Genomic DNA, 24,917 nt, shown 5'->3' on the forward strand with positions numbered 1-24,917 from the left:
AAATGGTCGCCGATACAACGTGGCCATATTAATTCAGCTCAGTCAAAGGTAGCAGAAACACAACTTCCGGAGTTGGCCTGGACAGTGGAGGGTTAATCATTTTAACTCAGGGTCACTCACTCACAGCAACACATACATAACCCTGTAACTTATAACTCCACTGCAGCATGGCTGGCCGCTTATTGGGTCACCCACTGACTGGATGACAAGCTATCCTCGCAACCTCTCGTGCCCTCTTTCAAAGGTATAAATACCCCGTTCTCCTGCGACGGATCCTCGTGTCCCCTTGGTCTTTCTCTGGAACCTTCTTGTTTTTCTCTTCCCGTCTCTGGATGGCAGGCGGGGCAATCATTTTTAACTTGTGCGGGTGGTCAGCCCCTACAATGATTGATCTTCTCTGCCGGGCAGTCGGGGCAACCCCATGCCCGACTGCAAGGGTTGTCGGTTGGGATTTGCGAAGTTGGGCAAACAACCCAAACGTATGCTATGTGCTATGTGCTATGTGCTATGTTGAATTCCTTTTTCCTTCCGGGAATGCATAACTAGGTACAGTCAGTGTTGAAAGGACACTCCTCCTTAGATCTTCACATTCAGTGCTGCCCGTGATACGACACAGCACGGTGAAGAGCTCCCAACACCACTTCGGCTCTCTACACCTCCAAGGAACTAATCAGTCTATTCAGCCCCGATAGTTGAAGACTGCTTCGTCCTCCCACCGCCCATCTGCTCTAGGGCTGATTGCTAATAATGCTGTAACGAAATAGTACACAGCGGCAGTGGAGATACTATGTGTCGGGGTTCCAAGTTCTTCCAATCGGGGCAGGGTAGAATCTAAGCCGGCCCCATTCAACGCCTCAGGATAGATATATGCTAAAGCAGATTAACAACACAGGGATATATGCTTCTCATCCCTCAGCCGACTTGAGGAGAGCGAACTGCCACACAAACTGGGTCATTGAGCCTGCTCAATAAATATTCAGTGTGCGGACTAATTAATCACATCGTGTTTCAAGAGAGGGTAGTGGGGAGAATTCTCCCTAGCTTACCGGTGATGCTGGAGTGGTCTTACGGCGTCTCAACTTCCGAAGGCACATTTGTCTGGGTCTTGGTGGGAACGATGGAACCGTACTATATATAAAAAACCTTCCCCCCCCTTCGACATTCTGCCTCCGTAAGTAAATACTACATCAGCTATAATCTCCTGCCTGTTACCGGATATTTTCAGCTTCTTCTATTCCCCATAAATAGCGTTATTCGATACAAAAGTCGGCGAAATGGTTTCCATCACTCTTCCAGATAACTACGGGTATGTTTTTTGCTTCATTTTCATTATTTACTGTCCTCATTTGCAAACCTGGAGCCCACATTTCTACATTCTGATGCCTTAGGTTGGGTATACAATACATTCACTACCTCAACTATTTTTGTTAACAACAACAACAACAACAACAATAATAATAATATGAAACTTCCAACAGCAATGTCATTGCCCTTGCCCTAGGAGTCATTCCAGTTGTAAGCTTTGCCCACGGAGTTGTCGTCGGCAATTACCGCAAAGCCTGTGGCATAAAATATCCGCATACATATGCATCCCAAGAAGAATGCAAGAAAAGCGTATGTTCCTGGCATTTCCCCCCCCCCCCCCACCACCACCACCACCACCACCACCATAACAACTCATCCCGCTCCCAAAACCAAAGAGGCAAAAATCAAAAATTAAATTCCAACTCTTACTAAACTGCCTAATTCAGCCCGCCGCCTACAAATTCAACTGCGCTCAACGCGCCCACGCCAACTTCCTCGAAAACGCACCGCAAACCATGCTCATGGCACTGGTCGCGGGTCTAAGATTCCCCCAAACCGCCGCAGTCCTAACTGCCTCCTGGGTCGTCTTGAGACTTTTGTTCCTGCACGGCTACGTCATGTCTGATAAGCCTGATGGCAACGGCCGGTATAAGGGAATATTGTTCTGGCTTGCGCAGGGGGGGCTTTGGGGACTCTCTGTGTTTGGGGTTGCGTTGAATTTGGGGTCGTAGTTTTTTTTCCGGCTAGTGTCCTTATATTGGATGGGTTGACTAGTTAATTGAGATACATGTTTTGTGTATATATATTGAGATTTGGATTTTTTGAACGTGGGCTATTAAAGGTGAAGAGATGGATCTTTTTTCTTCACAGTTTATCAACATTTTGACTTCGTTTTAAATTCGTGCGAGCCTTGATTAACTTGTCGATATGCTTCGGACAACAAAATACCACCCAACATGTCCGACATGCACTGAATATTTTGAAGTCAGATTACTTCAACACCCCTCCAACAAGATATACCTCGTATATATGCAGGTAAACAAGACAGTTCTGCAATGATTTGAACAAATTTTCAACCTGCTTGACATTAAATCCGACAATGGAATTGGAGACCCTGGAAGGTTCCAAAATTCTGTCATGGAGAATGTAGGTAGCCATACATTTGTTCTTCGGAGCATTGAAACACACAAGTCTTCTTCCAGATTGCAGGTTGACATCAAGAATATTTCACCAGGTCCATCAACTCCTCGAAAACAACAACGAATAGTTAACAGAGGGTTTTTATCACTTACCATCAAATAAGATTTGACTCACAGGAATGAATATATTGAGTGCGATTGGCCAATCGGAGTCTGTGTCCGTGGCTTCAGATAATTTAACAAACCCAACCCAACCTGCCATTTTACACGTTAACAGCCACATCATATCAACATCTTCCAAGTCACTCCCCCAATTTTCTATATCCACTTTCACCTTGTTTCTTTACATACAGTGTACGCCATTTAACCCGACGAATAGAGGAAAACAGGGGAGAAACGAACATCACTCCACTCGCCGTTCTCTGCGCATCCCCATCACACAGAACTCAACCCCTCCATCCATATCAAATGTCTTCACAATCTCACATCCCGTACGCAGTGCGGGCGAGCCGGCATAGCAATCCACTAGCTAGACAGCTATTCCAAATTGCAGAAGAAAAGAAATCAAATGTTGTGGTTTCCGCTGATGTAACCACCTCGAAAGAGCTGCTAGACCTGGCCGATCGTACGTTTAAACATCCCCCCTCCATGTCAATTGAGGGCACTATGGAAAAAGAAGAAGAAGAAGAAGAAGAAGAAGAAGAAGAAGAAGAAGTAGAAGAAGAAATGAAAATTCTCCTTTAAAACTCATCAAATCATCAAACTAATTTCTTTTTATTGTAAAACAAAAAAAAATTGTCCAAACAGGCCTAGGACCCTACATCACCGTTTTAAAAACCCACATCGACATCCTCACCGACCTCTCCCCGACGACCCTCACCAGCCTAAAATCCCTCGCAAGCAAACATCGCTTCCTCCTCTTTGAAGACCGCAAATTCGTCGACATCGGCAGCACCGTCCAAAAGCAATACCACGGCGGCTCCCTCCGTATCTCCGAATGGGCTCACATCGTGAACTGCGCCATGCTCGCTGGGCCCGGCATCGTCGACGCTCTGGCGCAAACTGCTTCAACCCCTGAGTTCCGCAGTGTATACGCTAATGAGGTGGAGGGTGGTCGCGCCCTGCTGATACTTGCGGAGATGACATCCAAGGGCTCGATGGCGACGGGCGCTTACACGCAGCTCTCCGTGGAGGCGGCGAGGAGGCATAGGGCGTTTGTGCTGGGCTTTGTGGCTACGAGGGCGCTTAATGATGTGCTGCCTGTTTCTACGGTCGATGGCGACGAGGAGGACTTTGTTGTCTTCACGACTGGGGTGAGTCTATCGGCGAGTGGGGATGCACTGGGGCAGCAGTATCAGACTCCCGCATCGGCTGTGGAGAGGGGGGCGGATTTTATCATTTCTGGTCGCGGCATTTATGCGGCGGAGGATCCGCTGGAGGCTGTTCTGAGGTATCGGGAGGAGGGGTGGAAGGCGTATTTGGAGAGAGTGAAGGGGTGGAAGGCGTGAGGGGTGCTCTGTGTTTTAAACCAACGGAGAACTCCTTTTCATCACCATCTTCATCGTTGAAACTCGGAAGCTTCTGGTGTTGAACTATGCAATAGCGCGCACTATTGTAGTGACAACCCGACAGTGCCACAGAGAGGACACCCGTTGGTATATTCTGCCCGCCAAACTCCTATCTCTGGGAGATATGGGACACCGGTGCTGTGCTTTGTGCAGGAGATCATCTCATATAGAGAGTCCCTGACATTGAATCGTTCAATACAAGCATATTATGACTAACTTCAATGGATGGAGGAACTATAATGTAGATAGAACTGCCCCTATACAACTGGGATAGATAAATGACCTGTACAACATCTATCCTAAATGAACAATACTTGCATTTGCTCTTAACATTTATCTCCGGCTCTGGTGATTAACTGGCACAGAATTCTCTTCGTATATCTACCCCACGGTCCCCACACAAATCCAATTTCAAACGTTTCGACCGGAACACGCGCTTCGATATCCCCCCTGCTGAAATAACCATCATTGTGTGCTGTGGAGCATGCATGGTCGACATGTGTTTTTATCTTCTGGTGGTAGACAAGACACGAAAGGAAAATATATATATATATATATATATAGAACGAGGAGCGGGTAACTCTGTGTTAATTCAGTCGCCGAATCAGGAGTTGCAGATCACATAATCTCCAATGACACCTCTGAGATCCAAGCACTGACATGCAAAATCTAGATGGATGGATCTGAAAAACGCAGAGAACAAGGGGCTCAACATCCTGTAACTGCAATGTGGGTTAGTTACCAACGCAACCAAAACTGCTTAACTGATTTGCCAACGTTTCAGGCGCGGGATTAGGTATTTGCCCCACTTATCTCACTAGGGCGATTTCAGAATCCCGAAGAGAATAATTTTAGATCATTTTGTTACTCACATGGTTCTTGTGCTAGTTTGTATTTATTTATTTATTGATTTCTTTCTCACAGCAATGATCTGTCATGTTGTGAGTTGCAAAATTCCGATAACCCAACCACTATTAGTACAACAAACTTTGTGATGCTTATTTAGTTTTCAAGGACTTTTGATTTGAATGTAGCAGATCCTTTCTGAAGCCTTCTTAAGTGAGATTACTTGTAATCTCCCCGCTGCTTGACATTTCGAACTCGGGAGCAGTTACCTGCGACCATCCACCGGTTATAAAACAGCTGCTCATATGATACTTGTAAGATGCTTAGAAGCTTCTGGTATATCAATGGCAGTAAGATCAAGAACAGAGTCCTGAGGTCATTGTTGCAGCAAGAGCAATCACCCAAGATTGATAAAATGGTTGTTTGGGGGTCCAAAAGTCCCTGTCGATTCTTCATGTAACTCTTCCTAGGATCCGTTGACCTCATCAATTCGCAGGGATGACACAAGCCTGTTCGTGGAGGCTCGATTATTGGGCAGTCATTTTCGGCTTTAACAAGGATAACCCTCGGGTCTGCATGAGGGGAACAAGGGTTACTCGGGAAACTACAGGCAAGTGGTGGATCAGGGCAATTTCCATTTCCTGGACATCAAGTTGCAGAAAGTTTTCAAAAATGTCAGGATCATGATGTTGACTGCGAGATATGGAATGGCGGAATGTGGAAGATGCAATCGATGTGAATAAGACATGTGTTCTGAGAAATGTCTTCACCATCGACTTTGTTGAGGAACACGAATTGGTGGATAGATTAGCAGCATGTATGATATAGGAGAACGAAAGGATGGAGTGTTGTGTGCAATATTTCTTCTGTAAATGCCGAAAATGGGGTGGTTAACTCTCGCAAGCCGAAGCTAATCTGAATGCCATTAACATCATCCATCATGCGTCTTGAACAGAAATACGTTGGATATCGCGAGCACAGCAGTTTTCGTGCTGAAGGATATCGTTATCATTATTGTTCAATGGTTGGATGAAGAACAAAATAGTTGACGGTCTGACCGTTCAGCCACAGCATTGAAGAGTGATTAACCCCCGCGATTGCTCTCTTGCTGAACGAGGGGGAGAATACTCCTGATTGGAGTGGTTGGGGGCATTGACACGGGAGAGGCACAGGGAGTGACTATCATGATTACTCCCGAGCTTATCGGTATCGTTCCCCGCTGTTCAAATCCAAAGTCACCCACACTGTGCTTTGAAAGCAATGAAATGTCAAATACGATAACTAGTCACTTGCGGAGCGACTCCATCAGCATAGCCTGAACCGTTAAACGGACTGGCAGCCAGTGGAGAATAATCTTCGGGTAGTTAGAGGGCCATCGAAGTCAGCGATTTGCGAAATCCCCATTCTGTTGTAGCATCACAAGGCACAGCACCCGAATTGGCTTCGCCTCCAGCGTTATAGTTAGTTAACCGCCGCCGTTCTCATCCATGTGCATCTCGAATCGAAAACTGCAGATGGCGAGTGCCAAAAATCATACATTCCCGTCAATTTCTCAACGTCCTCCTCCCCGATACCCGGGCCCTTGGTGACCGCTCTCTTGGATACCTGCAACACCCAAACCATCTACATCTTTTAACTGGCGGTGTGGCTGGTTTAAGCCTGATCTGTAATTAGTGTGTAACTGGGTATCCACTTCTGCCTGTGCCAATGCACCTCCGGAAGGGGGCACAACTGTGTACTCCTTGACGCATCGTTCAAACAAGGAGTACGCAGTAAGGAGGACTAATTACAGTTCCTGCATGGGCGGCACAGCGGAATATCTTTCCTATTCCATGCTTGTTTCTTGGGTAGAACAAGGTTGGTGCCATCATTATTTGGACGTCAAAGAGTGTTCCATTGGTCAACGATGGATACATGGACCAAACCATATCCCGCTGGGGACACACCCCTGGCCCGTACTTTTAACAGTGGGGAAGAAACATCTTCGCCAGACTCTGTAAGGAGGTTGGTGGGCTTGTAGAGAGAGTCTGGGATGCAGGAGCTATTTTTATGCACCTTCACTTCTCTTTCAATCCGCGATCATATCACATGGCCAATTCGTCCTTTCAGCGTTAGGAAGAACCATCCATGGTGCTTTTTTTAGAATCAGTTGTCTTATATCTGGAGAGGTAACGTTAGCTATGGCCAATTTTGATATGTGGGAGTTTCTCGGGCTGATCGTAGGCGAGGTTGAAGAGTGGATCGTTCGTGAAACAACCTCACACACTTATTTCACCCCAGGGCAGGCCAAGGCCCTTGCTCCCTTTTTTTTTTCTTTTTTTTTTTTTTCTCTTCTCGTTTTTGTGCTTCTTATCATTTTATTTATTTTTGCTGGCTGCTGCGGCCAGTCATGTGGAGCGATGATGGAAGCAGTTTGTTTGCGGGCGCATACCGTGGTGCCCCGCAGCCAGGCCAACAGGGTCCAAGGTAACATTTGGTTCCATAGCTAGTTAACTACTAATCAACTTGCTGGCGGCAACTGGCGATTTCGGTGGGTGCACAGTTCCATCGAATCAGTCGGTGATGGGCCTTTGCGGTTGAAGCAAATATAATGGGGTCAAATTAAACCGGAGACCCTTCGTCAGAAAAATTGTCTGACAGTTCTCTAATTTTATATCTCGTTTGTGGGACAGATCTCTTTGCTCCCTTTTGCTCCCTGTTTTGTTTTTGTTTGTTTGTTTGTTTGTTTGTTTTTTGTTGACATTCGGGCATCTCTATATCTACTTACCCAAGTATCCGTACTCCGTAGTTGATGCAGAGTATAAATCAAACTCGTAGACTTTTTTTAGTTTTCCTTGAACTGTGATATATGATCATATATATATCTATCTCATCACCAGACCCCGCCCCCCTGCATTGCACCCCTCACCCTCCCCCTCCCCCACTCACTAGAGGCTGCCGTTGTATGCAAGGAGAACCTTTTTTTTTTTTTTTTTTTTTTTTTTTTTTGCGACCACTCCTCAGGATATCCGTTGTCCGTTCTGTGGGAGAGCCGATTTTGTTCCTTTTCTTGCGGGGTTGTTTGTTGCGCATTTAGACTTGGGTCTCATTCCACATAAGAGAGAGAGTGACCTACGGCGGAGCACAGCTTCATTGCTTGGATATTTTCCGTCCACAGTTTCGCTCTCTATATACCCTTTCTCTCACTGCTTCGCCATACACGGCCAGGTGCCCAACACAGGAAGATCTGAATCTCTGCACCTGAATCTCAGCTTCTCAGCTTCTCAGTTCCCATGCATTCCTTTGTTGTGCATCGATAAATATATACTCTCTCTCATACTCCTGCCCACCCCACTGCTGGCAGACTGCTGGCAGCCTTTCGGAAGCAGAGAGGTCGTTTTTCACCAACGCTCTACGCTCATCCACAGCACAGGGCTAAGAGTGATACATAAGTACGGGGCGTCGAGCTACAGCCGACATCAACGTGGCTGATATCTCGTGGTCTCGTTCCAAGCCTTGGAACTTGACACGGCGCGCGTGCCTTTACTTACTTGGTACGTTACGTCTGATGAATGAATCTCCTGCGACATGTGATGGTTATCTTCATAGCTCACCCCAAGACAACTTCCCACTAATAACGTCGCTGCAGCTCACCCTGCCCGGCAATCTGCATTGGCATCTGACATCTCACATCTCACATCTCGTATATCAAAAGCCCATATATAGCCGTAAAAAAAGGCTTGACTAAGCATGGATACTCTCACATGCCAACAAACAAATAGTCCCTTGGCTCTCCAACAGCAACGACTTCCCCTTATACATATGCATGAGGACGCAGTCACTTCTCCTTTTCTCTACATTCCTTCACTTTCACAAGACGACAGCACCGCCAATGCCTCCCTGTCTACGCACTACGCCAATCCATCGGAATCAACCGCATCCTGTTTCAGTATTGGCCCCGATCCCAAAACATTCTATTCAGCCATCGAGCTTACCGATGCCGCCTTGCACCAGAGTCTTTCTCCAGCAATATCAGAGTTAGGCCCGTTGAGCCCGTGGAGCACCTTTTCCGCTATGAGCAATGAAACGGGTTCTGAGGAGTCGCGGTGCTTGATCAAATGTTCAACCAACCCAGCAGGACAACAGAACACATCGTCCCCCTCCAAGAATCATGCACACAAGAAATCGAAACCAAGCACCAGTCTATCCAGAACATCTTCATATTCCACGGGCAGACGCCGTTCATCGAGATCATCTTCGATGATCCGTCGTAGGTCAAAGCAGCAAGTCCATCATAAGACTGGACCTTGGTCTCAAATTTACTCCTCCACTTCAGTTCAGGGGGACTCGGTCTTGAGCAAGAAACGAGAGGATCTTGTATCACTCCATCGGAACAGTTGTCGTTTATTTGAACCCAGCATGGGTGAATCTGACGCAGAAGCGGGAATGGGTCACCACGATTCAAAACCCAATGCTGCCGGGGGGATTTCTTCTACTTCGACGCGCAAGTCAAAGCTTCATCGATCGCATTCCACGGCAGCAGATATCATCGCCGTGCGAAACAAGCTGACGCCACGGCAAACAAGCAAACCCTTCCGTAAAGCCTCCCAATCCTACTCCCCGCTTCTTCGCTCAGAAACCCTCTCTCCTATCTCTCCAACATTCTCTGATGGACCTAGACAGGCCGTCCCTGCTACCCAGCACCACCGCCACTGGAGCCCGAACGTCATGCGCCATTCTTCATCCCAAGGCAATTTGCAATCAGAAGATGATCTGGCAATATACAGACCCATGCCCGCCACAGTTATTGACTGGACGTCCCCTTCTACCCGCAGACGAGAGTACGCAAAGATCGACCGCTCAATGCGTGGGGTGCGCGGCATGTGGCGGAAATTAGCGCCCAGCTGGTTCCAATCTGGCGGAAGTCGGATGCCGTTTTTTGAAGAAGGGAAAGGAGGGAAGGGTATGTGCGACGGCAGCGTGAGACGGTTTAGAATGGATGTGCCTGAGGATGACGGGGGTGGCCCTAGCTGTCGTAACAATGAAAAGCATCGGCAAGCTGCGAAAACGAAATGGAGGTGGAATGAGCATAGTGTTTCTCGCGCTGGGAGTTTCCGTGGTGGGAAGGGTGCGGGCGGCGAGGGAGGGGCTGGGGGTATTGTTCATGGGAAATGGCGTTGTTTGGGCATTACACGGAAAGCGAATGCATGACAAATTGGGCTGGGCATACATTAGGTTGTGATTTTTTTTTTTTTTTTTCTTGAAAATTTCTTTGTATTCTTCTGCTGGGTGGAATTTTAAATAGATTGTCCATTCGGTTAATATGCTGCAGGCATTCTTTTTTACACTGCATTGCACTGCAAGGTTAATGTTTCCTGTCTGTCTTATCACGACTTGGTCTTGGGTGGTGATGATGTCTCATGTCCCAACGTTTTTTCCTCTTTCAGGTGCATAAGTTTACAGTCTCCTTAGATCCTGAATGCCTGCAAGACATACTCTTAAATATAACATATATCCTTTCACTCAATGCTAATCCTTACTGCTATACCCACGATAGTTTGCTCTCCCTGATGTTGTTCCTCGCCTTCTTACTCGAGTTTCGGAACACTAACTGATTTAGTTACTTTGCAACATAACTATCCCGGCTCAACTCCCTCCCGCCATGTCAACGAAGAGATTGAACCCCGACCCCGACGTCCAACGATGTTACGTTTCGTAACAAACAAGCATTACTTGACTCTTCTAACCACATAGGAACATAGGGAGTGAGTTTAAAACAGGGGTTTCCCGTCCGTTCAGCCGTACTTAATTCACACGCCGGGCCCTTGAGTAGTTGGGTGGTTGACCTCCAGCAAATCCGGGATTTCATATGTTGCTTTTGAAATCCTTTTACACCATAGGAGATTATTATAGATAAACAGAGGATATCCTTCTGCATGCGAACAACATACGAACAACATAGGGAGTAGAATATAGGACTTCCCGTCCGCTCAGCCATGCTCAAACCACTCCCCGGCCTATTAGCAGCTGGGCAGGGGTGACGACCAGCGAACCTAGGCTTTGTATATTCTCTCCATCAATATTTTGTTCTTTATCTGGGCAATTCCATCTATGAATGGATAGGTAATCTTTGGACAGTTCCTTTTTCATGGCTGTTATTTTTTAAGAGAATGGCAGAAGAGGTGTGCTTGTAGAGAATTGAATGAGAGAAGGTGGGACATGTTTCATTTGTGCCCTGTGACCGGTAACCGGTACCTTTTTGGAGGTTAGTGTAACTACAGCAGTTGTAGTTTGAATATGGAAATGGGAAACTTGTTAAGAAGACAATATGTCTTCCCTTAATCTATTCCATGTATACCTAGGGAATCAAGTATATCAATCTCATAACCTCCAAACGCCAACCCTGCTGCAACATCCCTTTTTGTCTATAACCATAAATGGAGGAGGAACAGAAAAAAATTGTATGTATATGTACATTCACTCATAAAACATGCAAAAACCAGTGGGGGTATATGCGAATTTCCCATCCAGAAAAAGAAAAAGAAAACATACAAAACCAGACGATTCCCTCAAAATCAAAAGGCCCGCCAGCCTGCGAAACGGTTTATTCCCCGTTCAACCAGTTAATGCTCAAAATCTAAATTGCCCTCTTAAAAGAGCCTGATCACAGAAGATCGAAATCATCCAGTTTTTCACGGTATCGCAAGATATTTCTCTTGATCTTACTCGAATCAACCCAAGTGACGAAATCCTCGAGATTTCTGTTAACAAGGAATGCGGGATCCGTGACGACCTCCGTACCCACACGGACATGACCTTGCTCGATGAATTTGACGGCCTGACAACATGGACGCGTAGAGTCAGCCTTCATTCTTCCAGCGATTATTTGGTTATGCCCCGCATCGAAGAAGAAAGGAAGAATGGAAGGGTAACAAGAAAAGAAAAAAAAAAAAACACTCACTGCAGGTACATGCTCCACCATCCCCATCCTCACCATGACAACCCCCAATCTCCTCCTTGCAAACGCACTGACTGTAACTTCTCTCTCAACTCTACTTAACCCAGCCCCTTGCTCGCGGTTCTGCTTCAAAATGCCCGTCGCCCACAGCTTCTCCAGCATCTGACTCTCAATCTCCTTGCGGAACGGGTCATCTGGATCCAGCGCAGAGAGCTTATGTGCTAGTTGTCGGAGGGAGCCGCAGAGGGTGTTGTATTTTTGATAATCGAGCGGGTGCTGGAGGTGGTAGCGTTGTCGAACGGTGGCTTCCCGGTGTCCGGCGTCGGATTTGTAGGTATGAAGATCAACCTTGCGGAGGAGCCTGGTGAAAGATTTGATATTAGAAATTTTAACATTTTGCGGTCTGGGCGGGTCAAGTAAGCTTGTTTTAATTCTATCCTGTACATACTTTTGTTCGTGATGCTTGAGTTTTCGAACCATGCTGGCAAAGACTTCCGGTTACCGGGTAGAAATCAAACAAATTGGGTTTCCGGAGTGCTATAACCCCAGCCTTCTAGGATTTGAGACGGTCAGCACGCTCAAAGCTTCAGAAACAGATATGGTTGATATTTGACCAAGGCCAGAGCGAGATGCAAATTTGCTGTCGGAAGGCGGTGAGAGAATACTGCCAGTCACGTAGTTGGAGTTGTCGGAAACATGTTTGCATTGGTTGCACTCCGCCATCGCAACAGAGCGACTTCTCGTCCAACATCGAAGTTCTACGTCCAACAACAACAACAACAACATGGGGATTAGCTATACGGAGAAGAGATATCCTAGCTGGCTCTGTTCCGCATATGGGACGGAGTTGTGGAATTCCTTTACTGCCAAGGCTAAAGACTCCCCATCTTCTCCTTTAAGTGCAGCGCAGTTGGATGTCAATTACTCAAGTGGTAGATTGTTATTGCTAACCTCCTGGCAAAATTAGACTTCATCGCCTCGTTTTGGGGCGGAATCATTGCTTCGGCTTTAGACTCCGAAGTGCAGCAGCAGGGATAGCCTCCGGGGGCGGGACAGACATCCCGCCTCTGAACACTCTAGAAATAACACATCATTGCTGGTTGCCCATTTCCGAGCTTTCCGCCAGGTCGGATGGAGGAGGTTGTGGCCCTTTTGACGAACTGTGAAGAACTGAGGGAACTGAAAGAAACAAACATCAACAGCACGAAAACCCAATGTCTTAGGAAACCGGATGGAATTGACGAAATTAGCACTGTGTTTTGAGCTGTGACTGATTCACATTGGCTGGCAGAAGCATCTTCCTGTATTTGCCGTCGGTGTCTTTTCAAGAAGTCCGGCCAATGAAGATCAGCAGGGATATCTGTCCTAAGATGTTGCAATCGCCCCACTCTTCCCTTGCGGAAGCCCGGAATCACTCTGTCAGTATCGAATCACTTTCAACCAATCCACGTTCGTTTTTACTTAGAAAATTGTTTTGAAATATCGAATCAACAGGGAGATCCGAACGATGCAACGGAGCCCCAGTTTCTATTTTTATATTTTGATCCTCCATGGTTTGCTCTTCAGAACAGCTTCAAATATTGATCTTTTCTGTCAAACGTCGAAAGGTGCGACCTTCATCGCTAACGGACACTTCTTATTCGCCACATCTTTACCAAAAGAGACAGGGTCCACTGCTTTCGAAGATCCGCTCTTGTGTCATTCAACCATTGCACGTATTTTGCTCCTCTTTTACCAAAGGTCCCCCAGGCTTGTGCGTATGTGCTGACGAATTCCTCCGAGCCAATTAAAAGGGATTAAACGCCCCAAGCATGGTCTGGAGACAAAGAACACCAACGGGGTCTGATATTGACACTCGTTTTTAATATCCGGTTAACACTGATGATGATGATGATGATGATGATGATGATGCCAAGTGCCTCTGCGCTGGCGTGATCAGGGATTTTCCGACTGAATCAATAAATCATTCGAGTTATAGATAGAGTAGAGCTTCAGCGGAATTTGATCCAGTGTTTAGTTCTTACAACACGGCTCAGTCCCTGGCGTAAAATAACAGGATTTAATTCATCATTACAAAAAGAGTTGCTTCTTGACTCTGCAGCCCTTTTTCACATTGGCCACCTTATGATTCCATGAAACTTTAGAGGCGATTGCATTTCCAGAATTCTGCGGTTCCATCCAAACCGTTTAAACTTTTCTGCATTGTGGAATCCCGAACATTGACCTCTACCTAATTTCACCCTCATTTTTTATTACATCATCACTAATTCCGCCGAACATACATAGCTAACTTGGGGGAGGGGGGGGTGGAGAGGGGGGCCGCATCTGTAAGAACAGCCACGCTCCGTTTGATACCTCATTACGGCAGTTTCCTGTGAGTTCGGACATTTCATTTAACCCCTTTTATTAATATCCCTTGCAGCTCCAAGGCTGTCTTCTCCAGTCCGATGAACCGCAATTACTCTCTGTGCCACTTGAGCACTCTGCACGCGGCACGATATCCACGTTGACCATTTTGACATGAACGCGACTTGGAATCCTGCCTAAAACTATTGTTTCAATATTCACACGAATTCTCCGAGCAAGCCTTCGCTCTTCGAAAACCGGTCATCTTGAACCGCTGTGATTAGGAGGGAAAGAATCAGAAGCAACAAATACAAGGAGGAGAAGGAAAAGGAAAAGGAAATGCTCCCTACCGACAAGCTAAAGGCGTTGTTGCCCATCACTGTGCATTCCATTACTCAACCACCAAGTCGCTATCCATCTCCCTCCCCTACCTCATCCCCGGAATCAACCACTCGCCTCTCTTCTACACCCCCGCCATCGCACATGCTTCCTGACTCGTTGGAAGACTCCATTTTCGCCGACTATGATGACAGCAGATCCAATGATATGGACCAGCAAGTCAAGCTCGCACTGACCGAACTGCTCAATTCGGCATCGATAAAATCCGACCAACAAGTGCGCATGTGGGTTCAGAATAAGCTCATGGACACTGAGCACAGGCTAAAAGCGAGGCGCAAGAGCCGGATTCTGAATATGGGGAATATGGGTGTGACCAACAATACAAATGTCTCGTCAACATTGAATTCCCCCGGTGTATCAGTTTCAGATATGCAACCAGGGTTTCGGGGGGGATTGCCTCTCGTGGAGTAAGCGTGAAAAGCCTGCAAAACAGGCGGCGTCCTCCAAGGTAATAACAAAATTTGAATGACTTAACGAATGTAATTCTATTTATTCCTTTTGGTTGGAGGGGGAATAGTGCGAGGTTCCCGGGCCTTCCCTTGGCCTTTGATTCAGCAGCAACTGCTCGTTGGTATTTTTATGGTTGTCGGCTCTCTCTACTGGATGCGAGATTGGCGGCTTTCTGTTGTTTTCATGGAGCTTTTGTAGCATTCAACCGCACTCTACATGGATTGGAAAGGTTTATGCTCACCGGATATTCAGGTTGATATCAATTCGCCGGGTTGATGCCTGAATTGGCCTTCATCAGCTTCATTTGGTTCATTTCCTCTCTACTTCTTTTTGCTTTTTTTTCATTTCTTGTATTTCTACATAAAAAGTAAATAAATAAATAAATAAATAAATTTTTAAAAAAATTAAAAATTAAAATTAAAAAAATTAAAAAAGGTAACCTTCAAAAGGTGGAAAGGTTGAAATAGTTTTTAGACGCGAAGGTAACCTGATATTGCATTTCCGAAAGGACATGGGATAACTACCGTGCACTGGTGGCTGTGTTAGAATCGATGTCCATGAGCAAAGCACTATTTCGAGGTAAACAGGTCATGGCTATATGAATATTGGGACAACCAGGCAGGCTTGGACATATATAAAATTATCCACTTTTGGCACTCCACAGAGATAAATAGATGGTGTTCTCCTAGGCCCCTACGCCAGACAAATGCTATAAGAATTTAGCAAATCATCTTGACGGCTTCTGAGTAAGAATGCCTCAGTGCGCCAACACACACCCCTCATTGTCCTCATAACCGAACGGGGCCTTCTTAGGTATATTGTTTTCGCAAAGCTCCGCTGCAACCTCTTTGCAGCCGCAAACACAGGGTCTGCAGGGTTGTTACTAATCCCGTCCGGTGCAGATTTCTCGACAAACCTTGAAGGATCTCGGCTCAACTCCGGCAATTGCATCTTCCCGGTATATAGTGATCTTACCAATCTTTCTCCTGGGGCGATTCTGGAGGAGGGATCTTAGGCGATGCCAGACGAAGATCACAACTGACTGTCGAAGAAAATCAATATGCACATAACAAAGGATCTTGAAAGGGGTTGAGCATGCAGCTCACAGAACCAGGGGCCGCGAAAATCTAACTCCTCGCAGGTAATATGGCTCGGTGGGACACAAATGGCGAGGTCTTCATCTGCACTGCCTCGTTTTGTTCACCAGGGTGGGTTGTATGAAGGATGTGAAGCAACACCAACGGCGAGGACGAGATTGCAACATGCCCATTGATCATCAAACAGTTACACATTGGCACGCAAGCTCCGGTGCAAAAAAATGCCAAAAGAATTGATCATGATAAGTTCATTCATGAATGTTTGTCTCGAACGCTTTTGCAGGTTGTATCTCCTTCCAAGTCCGTTTTGCAGCCCCCAGCCAGCGTTGCTCGACGTTTTAAATACACCATATTTGAGTATCCAAATCGTCAGTCTCAAAACAGCAGCGGGGAACGATATCTCAATGTATCGTGTTAGGCATCCTACAGCAACATGGAGGCGATGTTGTTATGAAGTGGAAGACGACGTTTGTCTAGTCGGGGGGAGACCTTCTTCTATCTTCCTCCAAAGGCACGGATCGCGCCCTGGAAGGGTGGTGTTTGCGTAAACGGGGCAAGTTTCCTGATCAATCAGACTGCTTATATTCTCCGCTTGGATCCCATTCATTCGCGGGTTCTGTCAGTGACATTGCAAAGCAATGTGATATTGTGCTCCTCATTTGCAGGACTTAAAAGACCTTGGTGTGGTGTTGTACATGCGGTAAACTTTATTCAACCTTGATATTCCATGTCTATCATTTATTCAGTCCGCCCCTTGGTTGAATACCTGTCTATCTTAGTCGAAAAAGAAACGAAACCGAGCCTGGAAAATTGACAGTCATGAACAAGCAAGAATATGTGAATAAATTACAGGGAGAATTGCCCAAAACAAAACAAACAAAATAAAATATAAAAGAAAAGAAAAGAAAAGAAGAAAAAAAAAAAAAAGAGCGAAGTTGAAGAATAAGGATATGTCTAAATTACAATTCGTCCTTGGGAGTAGCTTTTGTGGGCCTGCCGCTATCCTCATCTAGATTCACGCCGTGCTTCTTGCGCCACTTCTCCCACAGAGCGAAGAAGTCCTTTTCCATCCCTTTCTCCATCTGGTCTGGAAGAACAACAGTGTATTCAACAAAGAGATTGCCAAACTCATCGCCGTGTTCGTGATCATGCATATGACCTCCGTGCCAAATTGGCATACCTTCACCCTTCACAGTTTCAATGGAAAGGGGTTGAACCACTTCGCCCCGCTTCCGACTTAACTGGACAATATGTCCGTCCAAATGTGTAATGTTGCGCGTCCAGTCTCCCATCCACGCCTCTCTGAGGCTGAGGACCTCTCTCCAAAACAAGTCATTATCTTTCCGTCGGAAGAACGTCCCATCAGTCTGGTCCTCCTCCTTTTCAAAGGTCGTAGGGGTCCTCTCGTCGAGCGTGATAATCAGATCGCCAGCAACCCAGTCAGGACTTTCATCAGCTTCATTTTCAAATGTTATTTTGGTTCCCTTGGGCATCCCCCGCTCTATCGTGGCTGACAAGGGTACAGGTTTTTTCACAACTCGCTGTCCATGACAAACAGGGCATGGGTGCCGTATCTTCTTCCCTTTTCCGCCACACCGGTCGCACTGCATTTGAATCTGCTGGAAGATCCCCGGAGCCAACATGTGTTTCCTAATCACCGCCCCCCTACCCCCACACTGATCGCAAGTCTCGACCTCGCCATCGGCAGATCCCGATCCCTCACATGCATCGCAGATTTGTTGCTTTTCAATTTCAAACTGTGCATCCCGGCCATTATAAAAATCCTTTAGAGTAACCGCAAGCCGAACTTCCATATTAGGCCCGTGACGCTGGCCGGGAGAGTGACCAAAATGTCCACCTCCTCCAAAAAACCTGGAGAACAAGTCGAACGGGTCATGTCTCTGGCCTCCGCCTTGCTTATGCTGCTGGAGCCCCTCGTGTCCATATTGGTCATAAATCTTTCTTGTCGACGATGTGGATAAAACATCATACGCTTCCGCTATATCGACAAATTTTTGATGCGCAGAATCATTTCCCCTGGAAGGTACAACGGAACACAACAAGGGTCAGCGAATTTCCAATTAACGGATTTGGAGCGGAGGAAGAAAATAAGGACATACGGATTTTTATCCGGATGAAACTTTTTACTAAGAGTCCGGTACGCTCTTTTTATATCACGCTCAGAAGCTTTTCTGTCCAATCCCAAAATTTTATAATAGTCCTCTGCGCCTAGTACGACGGGGAGGAGGACAAGCAACGATATCCCCACAAGAAAAGGGAATGCGAGCATGACTGAAGGGGCCCTTGGTCTCTGGACCGGTGGGGGTAATGACCTAATAGACCAATAAGGTGATTCGTGTTTGCGATACTGTCTTGCGCCGTCGCAAACGAATGATTCCTTTGCCGTGATTTAAGGATTTTGTGAAATCGTTGGATGATTTCTTAAAATATTTAAAGAATATCCACGAGGGACGAAAGATTGTGAGACCCGGAACAAGTATATCATGGATGAAGCACCAGAAACACGTGTTAAATTAGCAAAACAGAAAACAGGACGAAAAGGCGGCGAAAGCGAGAGCTGGAGGATGGTGTTTTGAACTTCCATTGATGCCACTCTATCATTTTCAAGGCAGCTTTGCGATTAGCCGGATCATCAATGTTCCGGGAATAAGTGAGGTCACGTGGAAGTTGTTCCAAGTAGTTACATGTGTGCAGGAAGATGCGGCATGGGACCAGTTTTCGTATATCCCGCTGAATATCTCCAAAACCGTCATGTAGTTCCCAAATGAAACCAACCTATGTCTTATCAAGTGTCCTAGTTATTTTTGATAATCACTATTTTCTTGACGGAGAAGCTTGAAGCTTGAAATAAGCCAGTATATTAACAACGGAGTTAAATGTTCAAACAGCTTAAATAATAAAAGATGTTATTATTGTTGTAAAGAAAGATAGAGACAAAGGGATATAGCTGATAGATTATTGCTTGCCAGAAGGGCAAAAGGGGACATGAGGGCCGTTAGCAGAGCATCAAATTTTTACAGAGAAAAAAACTGGCTTCAGATGTAATTTGTTCAAGATAGATTCGAATATTGGAAAGGAGATTAACGAAGAAAAAGGAGAGGAAGGGGAGATAAAACCAAGGATTCAAGCACTCAACGCCGCACCACAGAGGGTGAAGGCACAACATCAAATATCTCATTCCGCCACGTCATATGGACACCACCACTCTGATCCCCAGACAGAACAGCCTCCCCGGCTCCCCTCCCTTCCTCATGCCAAATCGGCATAACACTCGCCGGTGTATACACATCCTTGAACACTCCTTCTCGACGTGCATCAACGCCAACTCGCACATGGACATCCGGGTCCATTTTCGGCGTAATGCTCGTCAACACAGCTCTGACGAACGTAGCCAGGCTCTTCGGGCTTGCGATCCTTGTCGCTCGTAGACGCTCACGGGCAAACACAAGTTCGCGATTGAGGATATGTGCTGCTGCAACTATTTGTTCGGCGATTTTTTTCTCGAGAACGCGGCGGACCATGTGTTTGAGGAATGGCCTGAGGACCCACCACATAAAGGACCAAGAGCCCTGGCGCACTGTGTAATCGAGTTTATGGATGTGAACGCGAACGCCACGGAGCGCGATTAGTCGCTCGATGTGATCGCGGCCAATCTCGATGTCAAGGGAGATGTCGATGCCGCGTTCGTCAAGTGAGAAGCTGGCAATTCCCTCGTCACCGAAGTAGGGGATAAAGGAGGGAGTGCGAACACGGATCCAGTAGCCGAAATCTTTCGCACTTATATTTAGGCCATTCATTGTTATGGTAACTGTAGTTTTTACGCTTGTAGTCACTTCTTTAGAATGTGTTTTCCGGACCTCCACATCGTTGTGGGTTGTGGTGAGAATTCTCCTTGGGAAGAAGGAGGAACCGTGAAAGGAGTGGCCTGGTTCCAGAACGACGTTCTCAAGAAGTAAATCCATGTTGGGCGCCGAGACTTCTAGTCTTGGAATTGGAATACGCTGAATGGAACGGATCAACGTAGGTAGGAAAACATTGAGGGCATCTTCTGAGACCCTAGGGGCTTTCTCGTTGAAGGCTCGGGATAAGTTGCTACCAAGCTTTTTGATGGCAGAGAGGAATTTGGCTACCGTTCGATCTTTCGCCACTGAAGCCAAGGCACGACGTAATTGCTTTAGAAAAGCATCAATATCCTGGCGAAAGGTAGAATCTAAACCGATGTCGCTAGATTTTTGTTTCAGAACTTCAAATGTCTCGTCTGCCGAATCATAGAAGACAGGGTTCATCATGAGACCGTAGATCAAGTCCCCAATATCTTGGAGCAAGGATTCAAGTTCAGGGTCTTCCTCGAAATGCTTAACCACAACATTGAATTTACTTTCCACAAGCTCCCATTCGTCGCGGTCACCAAAGGATTCAAGGAACCTCCACAAGCTTCGCACTCCTTGCTTGAGTTCGGCATTTGGCTCAAAATCTTCCTCCGCAGCACTGGCCGTTTCATCGAGTACGCGGGAATATATAACCCCGTAGCGCTTAATTAATTGAGTGATTGTGGATACAGAGCTGGCATAGTCCTTTCTTTCGCGAAGGTTTACAACTGCTCTCTTCATCCTGTAGAGCAATGTATTCTTGTATGAACCAAACACAGTCTCCTCCACACTGTGCACAGCAGCCTTCCCAGTCTCACCCACAACTTCCCCCGCAACTCTGGAGACATGTTCTAGGCCTTCGTGTATATGCTCGGACGACGGTGCTTCGTTTCTCTCTGAACTTCTGGGTTTGAGGTTAGCTCTCTCTTCGTCTGTAGGTTGCACTTCTACCGCAGCTTCCGCAGCTGCTAACGACAGCGCAGATGCAGTATCCGCAAATACCATCCGTCCAATGGTAGCCAAATCGTCGACTAAGCGGCGGAAGTCGGCGTTGATGAGCAATAGGCTAAAGACCGTTCGTATACACTCACGAGCTAATTGAGGTATCAGCAGAATCGACCAGTGGGTGAGCAATCATGAAAAAAACATTGTTGAATTACCGGCGGTGGCGTCTGCATGGGCCTTTGATTGTGATGTCCTGGATGCCAGACTCTCGGTATCGAGCAAAACTTTCGACTTGGACAGCTGCCAAATGGCATCTTGTAGCTGATTTTCACCATTCCTTTCTTGCAAAAGGTCGATAAATAGACGTATACAAATTTTAACGTCCGTAGTAAGTTCGCGACTCGTGTTCCCAACAGCAAGGGGTCCCGGGTTGAGGAGGCTAGATGCCAGGAGAACACGGAGGTTGGAGACGATCTGGTTTGTTGATGGCATAAAACCACTGGAAAGGGCCTTGATCATCTGGTAGGAATGCAGTTTTTCGTGCAGCTGACGCTGCAGGACTGTGTCGTCGTCATAACCACGGCGATGTTGAGGCAGAAGAGGCCGGGTTTCGCCGGCGGTAGCATTCCTCGGTTTGCAACAGGACCACATGGCTTGCTGCCTTTTTGACGTCAAGCAGGTAAGAATTGAGACTACCAGGAGATCAATGGCGAGTTAGCAAGCGTTAGACCAGACTGTCACAGTGGTAGCCTGGTTGCAAAGAGAAGATGGACGATGTCGGATGGATGAAGTTGGAGGTGCAAAGATTGCCAGAAATGTCAGCCAAGAAAGACTACATATGCAGGCTTCTGGAACTTCCAAACTTCGCTCATGAACATATTGTATTTATGCCTCACCAACACTCAACCAACCTCCAAATGCTTCTGCGAATGTAGGAAAAATCAGGCTCCTGGTTCCACGTATACTACAGTCGATGTCGTTTTCAAAGGATATCTCCCTGTTTTCTTGGGAGCGCATTCAAATGATCGTTAGTTACCGTATTCAATTTCTTTAGCCTAAATTTTACACGCAGCAGACGTCATCTTATATCAGGGTCTCCCTCACAATATATGCTTCTGACTTGGATGCCTTCACGCAAAGTCCGCCAGTCCGCCTACAAATTAATGATTGATGGACATTGCTCCGAACCAATGTCTGCTTGAAACATGGTACGCTGTGTCAAAGAACCTTTCATAGACAGGGGGTTTATATCCGGACGAACCCGGCAATTGTTCATGTATCATGAATTGACCTACCTATAAACGGATCTCTACATACTGCTCTCTGCAGAAACTAATAGCCTAGCTGATCGTAAAGCTACTTCTAAGCCTGTGAAGGCTTTTTCTTCTGCGACGGGTATCCTAAGTGACCATATTGTCGTGCAGGACGAAGTCTTCTATACAGAATTGGGCAATTAGGCGGCCTTAAATGCTCCGCATAATAATGCAATAACATCAGCTCCTGACTATGAAGAAATCAGCGTATCATCAGAAAATCTAAATATATATATATATATATATATATATTAAATTAAACTTAAATTAAAAAAAAAGGAACAAGAATAAGACGAAAAGAAATCTGCTAGTGCATGTATGGCTTCGTCCAGGATTGATATGCCCAGCGGATATCCAACATCAGACCAGAAAAGCGGCAGTTGTGGGTCATTGCCTGGCGGCAAGATTGCCATCAGCATAAAGTGCCCCAGTTGCGGTTCGTCTCCATGAATCCTCTCAATCTCCATCAATAAGCAGGATACCCGGCCCCTCAACGCTGTGTCGTGGTGGTGAATGGCCCTTCGACCACGAGCGCACGTAGGAAAGAGGCAACAGATTGAGTCATTGCGCTTGGGCATTTCTGCCATTATCATGGGGAACCGGACATATTCATGGGATGTACTGTGCATCTACATTTGCGTAAACATAGATGTCGTCCTCGCGGAGGATGTCCTGGTGAACATCTGGACCCTCAGCACCCGTATCGGAGTTTAACGTGGGCGTGTGCTGGTACTAGCAAATGAATGCCAGTTTGGGCGCTGTTCGTGCAGCTGAGGAGAAAACTTTAAAAGGTGTTGCGCGCGATGGGCACTTGAGATTTGTCCGCAGTAGTCATGATGCGATGTGAGGTGGCGGGATTGACTTGCTCGTTTTTTCTTCTTCTCCCTTTGTTTGTGACAAAGGAGAATATTTCACGATGACGATGGAAAACGGGACCTAAAAATGAAATTTTGAGATTGATGATAAGTTTGATTGAAATCGGGTTTCTTATTTTGAGAACTCTTCTTGAAAACGCCGAATCCTGGAAACTAGTTAGTTACTCTATAATCGTGCCCCGCGCACCCACACCTGATGTGGGTGCGCCACAGCGTAACGATAAAAACAGCGTAATGATAAAAATATGGATAATTAGAACTTCAAAAATTAATATCTCATCACCACGCTGCTAATCTATGATAATTAATTTATCTATATCATCCGTAGTAGCTGTATTATTCGGGAGACGTTCATATATATCATTAACCTCTTGTTGAGTTGGATCCGTGGCATTTTTCTTCAAAGCTCTCCCAACATGTTTGACTCCCTTATAATGTTCTTTTTCTGCTTCCTCCTCTTTATGTTGCGCGATCTTTCTATTCGCATCCCTGACAGTGAGTATACCTCCTACTTGAACCTGCCGACGTGTATTTTTAGTGCTGCGGTGTTTGGTTGCAAGGTAGTAACCCTCAATCTCACTCTCTCTTATAGCATTGAGTTCCGCCTGAACAAGACTGCCTTGGAAAATCTTGTTCAATCAATTGCTCAGGTGAGGTGATTTGGAATCAAGTGTATCCTCCCATATCTTGCATTGCCTTCTTTGCCACTCAAATATGACGTTGTAGCTTCTCAATTGTCTTGGGTGAGAATAGCTGTGATGAAGCAGTATCTGGACAGCTTGATTGCGGCGAAAAGAAGTCTTCTCCATATATTTGCAACTCAGGGTAGTCAGGGACCTTTGAATCTAGCTTAAGCAGTATAGATTGCGGGTTGAATGGGACAATGCCACAATCCGCGAAGCCAGCCCGAATAGTAGAAGGTTGAAAAGTCTTTTTGCGGACATCAACTAGATTCTGTAGGAATTGATGTTTTTCATACTGCTCATATCCGTATCGCGCAGCTTGATTAACTGCCTTTGAATTGTAGTGCTTATACTGCTGAAAAGGCACGCCGTCTAGAGGTTGCAGTATATGAGTTGAATGTGAAGGAAATCCATATAGAATAATCTTGTGGAGATCGCAGTATTGTAGGAATTCTTCAGTGAGATGAGATCCATGATTGTCAAGAAGCAGCAATCGATGACTGCCTTGCTGATGTTTTTTAGAGGCCTCATTAAAGTGCGCTGAATCCATGCAAAGCCAATCTCATCATTGGTATAGCCAGTATCTGATGTCACGATTGTATATCCACCTGGTAGGTTACTTTGTGTATACCAATCTTCAAGTTGGGTTTTGGATTTCATGATGATGAAGGGATCCAATACCTCACCATCTGCTGAAACACACTCAATCACAGTGATCAATCCTCGAGAATATGATGAAGTTATAACTGAATTAAAGTCTTTAAAAGCAGTAATAACCCATTCTCCACATCCTTGACCCTCTTGAAAGCCAATCTCATTGAAGTTGTAGATATCGCAGGTTTGAAACACGTACTTTTGAAGTAAGATTTTCAAACGGTCAAACCACACCTTGATGTAGCTAATATCCTCAACAGCAATTCTTTTCAGATCCATTGCCTTCTGCTTAACCCTTTTATACCCATCCAAGCTTTGTATATATTGATAGGTCCACATCTTGCTGACCACAGGTGGGGAGGTTGAAGGATCAGTATGATGATGTTTGAGGATGAGATTCACATTATCTTGAATCTGCTCTGCAGTCAGTGGGTAATTATTTCTGTCCATATGAGCTATCCACTCTTTTA

At 46.0% G+C, this 24,917-nt stretch overlaps 8 protein-coding genes across 8 annotated transcripts; 4 read left to right on the plus strand and 4 right to left on the minus strand.

Annotated features, from left to right (window-relative positions):
- Positions 1-1,274: 1,274 nt before the first annotated feature.
- Positions 1,275-2,036, plus strand: PADG_05224 (uncharacterized protein; the record flags this gene model as incomplete). Its single annotated transcript, XM_010762624.1, has 3 exons — positions 1,275-1,306; positions 1,479-1,614; positions 1,752-2,036. 3 exons carry the CDS (start codon positions 1,275-1,277, stop codon positions 2,034-2,036), a joined length of 453 nt encoding a protein of 150 aa, XP_010760926.1.
- An 876-nt stretch (positions 2,037-2,912) lies between these two features.
- Positions 2,913-3,952, plus strand: PADG_05225 (orotidine 5'-phosphate decarboxylase; the record flags this gene model as incomplete). Its single annotated transcript, XM_010762625.1, has 2 exons — positions 2,913-3,069; positions 3,252-3,952. The coding sequence occupies 2 exons, from the start codon at positions 2,913-2,915 to the stop codon at positions 3,950-3,952; spliced, it is 858 nt and encodes a 285-aa protein (XP_010760927.1).
- Positions 3,953-8,587: 4,635 nt separating this feature from the next.
- Positions 8,588-10,048, plus strand: PADG_05226 (uncharacterized protein; the record flags this gene model as incomplete). The annotated part of the gene is made up of 1 exon (XM_010762626.1): positions 8,588-10,048. One exon carries the CDS (start codon positions 8,588-8,590, stop codon positions 10,046-10,048), a length of 1,461 nt encoding a protein of 486 aa, XP_010760928.1.
- A 1,453-nt stretch (positions 10,049-11,501) lies between these two features.
- PADG_05227 (snoRNA-binding rRNA-processing protein IMP3) lies at positions 11,502-12,275 on the minus strand (the record flags this gene model as incomplete). Its single annotated transcript, XM_010762627.1, has 3 exons — positions 11,502-11,675; positions 11,799-12,156; positions 12,244-12,275. 3 exons carry the CDS (start codon positions 12,273-12,275, stop codon positions 11,502-11,504), a joined length of 564 nt encoding a protein of 187 aa, XP_010760929.1.
- A 2,205-nt stretch (positions 12,276-14,480) lies between these two features.
- PADG_05228 (uncharacterized protein) lies at positions 14,481-14,951 on the plus strand (the record flags this gene model as incomplete). The annotated part of the gene is made up of 1 exon (XM_010762628.1): positions 14,481-14,951. One exon carries the CDS (start codon positions 14,481-14,483, stop codon positions 14,949-14,951), a length of 471 nt encoding a protein of 156 aa, XP_010760930.1.
- A 2,095-nt stretch (positions 14,952-17,046) lies between these two features.
- PADG_05229 (uncharacterized protein) lies at positions 17,047-18,377 on the minus strand (the record flags this gene model as incomplete). The annotated part of the gene is made up of 2 exons (XM_010762629.1): positions 17,047-18,124; positions 18,208-18,377. The coding sequence occupies 2 exons, from the start codon at positions 18,375-18,377 to the stop codon at positions 17,047-17,049; spliced, it is 1,248 nt and encodes a 415-aa protein (XP_010760931.1).
- An 862-nt stretch (positions 18,378-19,239) lies between these two features.
- PADG_05230 (uncharacterized protein) lies at positions 19,240-21,573 on the minus strand (the record flags this gene model as incomplete). The annotated part of the gene is made up of 2 exons (XM_010762630.1): positions 19,240-21,071; positions 21,138-21,573. The coding sequence occupies 2 exons, from the start codon at positions 21,571-21,573 to the stop codon at positions 19,240-19,242; spliced, it is 2,268 nt and encodes a 755-aa protein (XP_010760932.1).
- A 711-nt stretch (positions 21,574-22,284) lies between these two features.
- Positions 22,285-22,822, minus strand: PADG_11896 (uncharacterized protein; the record flags this gene model as incomplete). Its single annotated transcript, XM_010762817.1, has 2 exons — positions 22,285-22,426; positions 22,530-22,822. 2 exons carry the CDS (start codon positions 22,820-22,822, stop codon positions 22,285-22,287), a joined length of 435 nt encoding a protein of 144 aa, XP_010761119.1.
- Positions 22,823-24,917: the final 2,095 nt, after the last annotated feature.

Source organism: Paracoccidioides brasiliensis (assembly GCF_000150735.1).
Source record: "Paracoccidioides brasiliensis Pb18 unplaced genomic scaffold supercont2.6, whole genome shotgun sequence".
NCBI lineage: Eukaryota > Fungi > Ascomycota > Eurotiomycetes > Onygenales > Ajellomycetaceae > Paracoccidioides > Paracoccidioides brasiliensis.